The sequence below is a fragment of the Nanorana parkeri genome, unplaced genomic scaffold, assembly GCF_000935625.1.
Source record: "Nanorana parkeri isolate BGI_ZX_2015 unplaced genomic scaffold, ASM93562v1 scaffold1855, whole genome shotgun sequence".
In the NCBI taxonomy this organism is placed as follows: domain Eukaryota; kingdom Metazoa; phylum Chordata; class Amphibia; order Anura; family Dicroglossidae; genus Nanorana; species Nanorana parkeri.
Window position 1 is genome coordinate 18,027 of NW_017308123.1, and position 8,035 is coordinate 26,061.

The following is an 8,035-nucleotide window of genomic DNA, read 5'->3' on the forward strand; positions in this document are numbered from 1 at the left end:
TGTTGCCGGGGGCCAAACAGGAAGATCTCCCTCAGGTTTTGTCCTCCTGCCCTCTCTGAGCTCAGGGCCAGGCCGAGGGGTAGGTAGAAGACGCGACCGACATGGGTTCTTCAGCATTGGGGGGCACAAAGGACAGGACCTGACACCTTTGCTGCTGGGTTGGTTGACAGTTCGTGGTCAGTAGAAGACCTCATGTTGTCTTGGAGGACAGAGATGGCCCACTGATGTTCACTTGGCCCAGTGAGCGGTCCATGGCCAACCTATGAGTACCGAGACCCTGGCTGGGATATTGGGGAGCTCGGTCTTCTAGACATCAATGGCTGGATGGTGACCCCCGGGGGGTACACATGACTTCTCTGCCTGCCTCTGGTCGAGAAGTCCAGTCTTTCCAGGCTGGTCCTACTGGACTTGATGGAGAGCGCCGCACGTGGGGGGTTGATGACTCTATACAGAGTATAGGATATCATGGGGACTGGGGGTAGAGTACGCTGGGGGATGGGAAAAAAATGGCCTCTACTCTGCTCCTCTGTCCACCCTGGGGGTGCTCCTTCCTCTGTCCACTGGAGGTGTTCCTCTGTCCACTGGAGGTGTTCCTCTGTCCCCTGGAGGTGTTCCTCTGTCCACTGGAGGTGTTCCTCTGTCCCCTGGAGGTGTTCCTCTGTCCCCTGGAGGTGTTCCTCTGTCCACTGGAGGTGTTCCTCTGTCAGGGTTCCTGCTCTGCTACTCTGTCCGTTGTGGGGGAACCACCCCCTTCTCTGCTCCTCTGTTCTATGTAGGAGGAGCATCTACCCTACTCCTCTGCCAACTCTAAGGGGCTCCACTCTGTTCCTCTGTCCCCCATGGGAGGGCTCCACTCTGCTCTTTTATCTGCTGTGGAGGGTTCTGCTCTGCTCCTCAATCCACCATGGGGGTCCATAACGTCCATCTATGGAGAAGCAGCATTTTCACCCTTGGGCAGGACTTCAGCACACAGCCCCCTCTCCTTACCTCCATGACAAAAGGTAGGAGGTGTTCTGTAGTCCATAGAGATGGCTGGGAACTGATAACAGTCAACAGAGGCAGAGAGCACCGGATGTTAGGAGCTCACTGGATTTCTGGTTGGGTCAACAGGGATGTTTGACACTTATCGAGCAGCTACAACAAAGCACTTTCAGTGGTAACATTTAACAGACCGAAAGGGACCAAATAAAAGAAGATCATCAATGGGGTGTACATACCCTTTAAAAGCTCCGCCCACCCTCAGTGTCGGCACAGAGCAAGGCACCACTGACCAGACTTTCCTTGTTGGCCTTTTTCTAGGACATCATGTGATGTGCTCTCCTACCTCTAAAGCTGATCCCCGGGTAGCCCTGCCCCTCCTCTAAGTAATTGCCTGAGATTGAACCAGGCACCCCAATCTTCTACCCTAACTCCATGGTCATGTGACACTATGGTTCCAGAAACTCCCTGGAAGGCCCCATCTTCTACCATAACTCCATGGTCATGTGACACTATGGTTCTCGAGACTTCTTGGAAGGCCCCATCTTCTACCCTATCTCCATGGTCATGTGACACTATGGTTCTCGAAATGCCCCATCTTCTACCCTAACTCCATGGTCATGTGACACTATGGTTCCCGAAACTTGCCAAACTGCCCCATCTTCTACCCTAACTCCATGGTCATGTGACACTATGGTTCTCGAAACGCCCCATCTTCTACCCTAACTCCATGGTCATGTGACACTATGGTTCTCGAAATGCCCCATCTTCTACCCTAACTCCATGGTCATGTGACACTATGGTTCTCGAAAAGCCCCATCTTCCACCCTAACTCCATGGTCATGTGACACTATGGTTCTCAAAACGCCCCATCTTCTACTCTAACTCCATGGTCATGTGACACTATGGTTCTCGAAATGCCCCATCTTCTACCCTAACTCCATGGTCATGTGACACTATGGTTCTCGAAAAGCCCCATCTTCTACCCTAACTCCATGGTCATGTGACACTATGGTTCTCAAAACGCCCCATCTTCTACTCTAACTCCATGGTCATGTGACACTATGGTTCTCGAAATGCCCCATCTTCTACCCTAACTCCATGGTCATGTGACACTATGGTTCTCGAAACGCCCCATCTTCTACCCTAACTCCATGGTCATATGACACGCTGGTTCCCGAAAAACTTCTCCTTCATCCAAAGCTGATCTCCGAACAAGCCTCAACCCTCCTCGCCCAATGCGAACGGGTGGTTGTAGACCTCTCTTTTCTCCCCAGCTTTGACATTTCTTTTACTTCTGAAGCCCCCCCCGAGGAACTGTAGAAGGTTTAGGGTGAGAAGCTTAGTTTCCAAATATGGTGGCGACTTTGATGGATAAGCGGCAAAGAAAGGGTTAATACTGGTAAAGAAGAAAAGCAAGGAAAGGGTTAATAGTGTGGATAAAGAGGGGGGGGGGTCACTGATATGGAGAACGCATCACATGATGGCCTTGAAGAAGTCTATTATGGAACCGTGTCGGGGATGGGGAGTGTGATGCCGGACTGGGCGGAGTTTTTGGATGTTTTTTAAAAAGTTATTTTACACGAAGGGAAGATTTTTGTTGTATGCTTGAGGAGAGCCGGAGATCCGTGTGCGCCGGGGCCCCCCGGAAAGCTCTGCGGGAGCCGAGAACTCACAGAGGAGCAGTGCGGGACAGAGAAGCCGTAGCCTCCAGGGTTGGTAAGATCACATGCTTGGGGGGTTGATCTTCCAAAAATCTAATGAGCTCCTAAATTCCGGCAGTGGACTCCTGCACTGAAATCAAAAGAAGTGTTGTCAGCCCAGCCCAGCTCTCCTACCCCAGACTACAGAACTCTTCCCGCTATGTTATGGAGATGAGAAAAGGGAAAGGGTTCTGTAGAAGGCCAAACCAGGAGACCGCCTGGAGAAGATTCAGCTGGATGAGAGGAGGAACCGAGGTTTCTCCAGGTCACACATTAGTCCTAGGGAAAGATGAAAATGAAGCTCTGCATATGGATCCCCGATATATATTGAGAGAAGTCCTTCTAAAGCCAAGCGGCTTGAGTTCAGTAGATCTCCACAAAACAGAGGCCACTCTCGGAAAACAGAGGTCAACCAATCTGAGAAGTCCATATGCATTTCAACCGATGAGGGGCCAAACAAAAGCTCCTAAAGTCCGCACAAGGCCAAAATACCTCCTAAGGACTCTTGTGTGGTGCCGTCTTTGGTTGAAATGCACAAATTAGTCTTGGGCCTTAACTCCAGGGAGATAGACCTCGGCCTTTACCATTGGGGTACACTCATGGGGGACTCCTACAGATCTAGCAGGACAGCTCCAAGCAATGGATGAGTAGACCAATGCGTAACTCCAAAACCTCATGCAACAGGTTGACATTCCTGAGTGAGTGTCCTGAATTCTACGGGAGAGTCACCACATTTGTGATGATGTAGCAAGCCACCCGTGTCCCTCAAGATGTCTCTACAAACTGGAACATAAGTTCCCTTCAAGTTCCATCAAAGAGTTTTAGTGATATTGACACACCAGGGGGGGGGGAATTGAGTATTATGCGGTGACATTGGGAAGGCTCGGGTCTGAGGAACCCAATAGGTAAAGCCTTGAAGATGGTGACCGGGTAATAATCACACTCAGTGCTGTTCTACCATGAGGAGAGGTGTGAGGAATTGGCTTGTGTTTGGTAGATCTCCACAAAACAAAGGCCCCTCACGAAAAAGAGTCACTTGATTTGAGAAGTCCATATGCATTTCAACCGAAGAGGGGACCACACATGAGCTCTTGGAGTCCACGCACTGTGCTGCCATGAGGAGAGGGGTGAGGAATGAGGACACATCAGCTGGAGAGCATAGGAAGGTGCAAGACAATGCTTTGTGTGGACATGCAGCTCAACACCAACGTCCTGCTGTCCACCATGAGCTCTTGGGAGTCCACGCAAGGCCACCTTGTGTTTTCTCCAGTGGTCATTGAGTAAAATGCCTCTTAAGGACTTTTGTTTGGGGCCCTTTTTGGTTGAAGTGAACAAATTAGTCTTAGGCCTTATCTCCAGAGATAGACCTCGGCCTTTACCATTGGGGAACACTCATGGGGGACTCTTCCAGATCTAGCAGGACAGCCCCAAGCAATGGATGAGTAGACACCAAGGTAACTTCAAGCCTTCATTTCTTCATGTCCTGAATTCTACGGGAGAGTCACCACATTTGTAATGATACACCAAGCCACCCATGTTTCAGAAGATGTCTCTGCAAACCGGAATACTAGTTCCTTCAAGTTCCTTGACATTGATACACCGGGGGGAAAGAGTAGAGTATTATGTGGAGCCATTTGGAAGGCTCGGGTCTGAGGAACCCAATCGGTATGCCTGGTAAATGTTGACCAGGTGATAATCATGTGCTGTGATACCATGAGGAGAGGGGTGAGGAGTTGGCTTGTGTTTGGTAGATCTCCACAAAACAAAGGCCCCTCTCGAAAAACAGTCACCTGATTCGAGAAGTCCATATGCATTTCAACCGAAGAGGGGACCACACATGAGCCCTTGGAGTCCACTGCCATGAGGAGAGGGGTGGGGAATGAGGACACACCAGGTGGAGAGCATAGGAGGGTGCAAGACAATGCTTTGTGTGGACATGCAGCTCAACGCCAACGTCCTGCTGTCCACACCTGGCATCATCACTATCACATTATTCTGATATAATATCCGATGAGCTATCTTCTGCTCTGCTGAAAAACATTTCTACTACAGGTTCCGAAATGCAAAGAAGTCAAGACGACATCTGGTAAATGTTGAACGTCCAGCAGTCATCCCCGTGTGCCGTTTCCACCTCACTTCCTGATACCTGAGGGAAACACCACCAAGAACATTCCTGGGGTCACCGATGAGATCGCCGAGCTGCTGACGGGAGAGGTGAGCGGTGCCGGGGATTCTGGGACATGATCCAGGAACAGACAAGGGGCGTGTCTGGGTGGTGACGGGAGAGGTGAGCGGTGCCGGGGATTCTGGGACATGATCCAGGAACAGACAAGGGGCGTGTCTGGGTGGTGACGGGAGAGGTGAGCGGTGCCGGGGATTCTGGGACATGATCCAGGAACAGACAAGGGGATTGATGGACAATCATGAATTGTCGTGTTATGCTCTTATGATGAGTTGTCATTATAACATTGTTCTCATTATATCTTCAGAGCGGAAGCCCGAGTGGTCTTATTGTTGTTGTCAAACAAGAGATAAAAGAGGAAGAAGATAAGGTTGGCGTGATGGACAAGTTTATAGAAGGACACGAGGATCTCAACCAGAGCGTCGTGACGACACCATCCTTGGACAGAAATTCTCCAGGGAGTTGTCCCAGTCCTCGTTCCTCGGATTGTACACCGGAAGATCACAACTACACACATCATGATCAGGTAGATTGTGAAATGCGCCTCAGATCTCTCTGTGGTGTCACTTTCAACATCACCTAAATTTTAAATCTTATTTCCTGTAATTTTATGGGCTTAGAATGAGAAACCCCTGGACATAAAGGTTGAGGTGAAAGAGGAAGAGGAGGAGACGGATGTGAGAAATGATCAGCAGTCTATGGAGGAGGATGGAATTAAAGTGATCGTTAAAGAGGAGGAATCTTCCCCGGAGATCAACTCAGGTGATGGAGATACTGTACACCATATGAAGGTCCATCTCCATTCCTCAATATAACGTCATGTGACCAACAAATGAGGAGGAGACACTGGACAGCATATGAAGGTCCATCTCCATTCCCCAATATAACGTCATGTGACCAACAAATGAGGAGGAGATACTGTACACCATATGAAGGTCCATCTCCATTCCTCAATATAACGTCATGTGACCAACAATCTGTCTCTAATAGACTCCTGTGTGTATATTATAATAATAAATAATTTCTTTCCAGCAGATGGACACGATGCCCATGACCGTCCTCACACGGAGGAGCATCCATTTTCCTGTCCAGAGTGTGGGAAATGTTTTGCCTCTGGAGCAGATCTTGATAGACATCAAAGACGTCACAGTGAAGTGTGTCCCTATACATGTGCGGTGTGCGGGAAATGTTTCCAGAAGAGGCCGCAGTTTACCAGACACATGAGGAATCACACAGACGAGAGGCCTCATTCGTGCTCGGAGTGCGGTCGGTGTTTTAAATTGAAGAGTCACCTGATGGCACATTTCAGACTTCACACCGGGGACACCCCTTTCTCATGTGTACATTGCGGAAAAGCTTTCACGTCCAGATCGCGGCTTTTCAGACATCAAATGTATCACATCGGGGTGCGCCCCTATTCATGTTCGGAGTGCGGGAAGGCTTTCACCGAGAAGTTCATGCTCGTCCATCATATGAGAGTTCACACCGGTGAGAGGCCCTATCCGTGCCCGGAGTGTGGTCAACGTTTTAAAGACAAAAGTGTTCTGAAGGGACATCTCAGGGTTCACACTGGAGAGACTCCCTTCCCATGTCCTGTGTGCGGGAAATGTTTCACTCGGAAAGATATTCTCACCATACACCAGCGGAGTCACTTGGAGAAACTGCCGTACACGTGCGAAGAGTGCGGGAAAGGTTTTACATGGAAGAGTACCTTCATCAGTCACCAGAAAACACACACTGGCGAGCAGCCCTTTTCCTGTTCAGAATGCGGCAAACGGTTCAGCCAAAGATCTTCTCTTGCACAGCATCGGAAACTGCACTCAGATGAAGGCTTGTTGTCATGTTCAGAGTGCGGGAAATCCTTTGAGACAAAGTATGAGCTTGGCGTCCATCGGAGAGGCCACACAGGTCAGGAGATCTTTTCATGCACGGAGTGCGAGAGGTGTTTTTTGCAGAAAGGACACCTCCTTATCCACCAGAGAAGTCACACGGGTGAGCGCCCTTATACTTGTCCAGATTGTGGCAAATCTTTCTCCCGGAAAGGAAACCTCCTTACGCACCAGAGGATTCACACAGGTGAGCGTCCGTTTTCCTGTTCGGAGTGTGGGAAAAGTTTCCCCCAGAAAGGATATCTCATCCAACACCAGAAAAGTCACGAGGGCGACCGTCCTTTCTCCTGCTTGGAGTGCGTGAAGTCCTTCAAAACAAAATCAGAACTCCTCCTCCACCAAAGAGGTCACACCGGCGAGCAGGTCTTCTCCTGCCTGGAGTGCGAAAAGTCCTTCCTGAAGAAATGGCAGCTCGTTGAACACCAGAGGGTTCACACCGGCGAGAAGCCCTTTTCCTGCTCCGAGTGCGGAAGGAATTTTTCGCACAAAGCCAGCCTGAAAACCCACCAGAAGCTCCACACCGGGGAGAAGCCGTATTCCTGTTCCGAGTGCGGGAAATGTTTCCACCAGAAGGGACATTTGACTAAGCACTATAAAACCCACGGGCGCTCGGAGCGGTGAAAAACGTCCGGTAGACTTTGCTGAGACGGAGTTTTGTTTTCGTAGCACAATTGGTGGCGAAAGATCTGAAGTTCAAAGGCTCGGCCTTCAAAAACCGATCTCATCTCCCGAGTTTCTTTAAGCAGCTCGTAAAGTGGTCAAACTCCCGGCATCCCATGAAAACTGTGATGTCAACGCTGGGTCTGCCGGCCTTCAGATATTTATAGTTCTGGTTCTAATTTTCAGACTTAAAATGTGACTGAGAGGCGTGTGTGTAGTTTTTCCACTGTGGAATATGTCTGGCCTCATCTACGGGTGGGAAGACAACCCTTCCCGAACCATCGTACAATCCAAGAGATGGGGGAGACGTGAAAGGACATTGATGTATTATGATGGGGCTCAGAGGCTTCACTTTCACTTTCCAAAGACGCAGACAGTCCTGTAGGGCCCATGAGTACCTGATTATAGGCTAATGTTCCTCTTCAGTGGAGAACTGACCTGTTTTAGGGATATCGGAGGTTGTTATAAAGGGCCATCAAATGATCTGACAGCTGTAGAGCCGTGGGGGGAAATCTAAGCAAGGCCTACCTTTGATAGTTCTGTTCAGTGGAGATCTTATATGTGTTGGGGATATCAGTAGTTGGTATAAAGGGCCATCAAATTATCTAATATCTGCAGATCTC

The 8,035-nt window shown here is 49.6% G+C and overlaps 1 protein-coding gene across 1 annotated transcript in view; it reads left to right on the forward strand.

Moving 5' to 3' along the window:
- The first annotated feature begins 3,815 nt into the window (after window positions 1-3,815).
- Window positions 3,816-8,035, forward strand: part of LOC108799916 (zinc finger protein 585B-like) — a 52,906-nt gene continuing 48,686 nt past the window's right edge. The window contains exons 1-5 of the mRNA XM_018571862.1: window positions 3,816-3,961; window positions 4,787-4,895; window positions 5,171-5,389; window positions 5,484-5,625; window positions 5,899-7,354. Coding sequence (XP_018427364.1) covers window positions 3,816-3,961; window positions 4,787-4,895; window positions 5,171-5,389; window positions 5,484-5,625; window positions 5,899-7,354 — 2,072 coding nt within the window. The remainder of the gene's footprint in view (window positions 3,962-4,786; window positions 4,896-5,170; window positions 5,390-5,483; window positions 5,626-5,898; window positions 7,355-8,035) is intronic.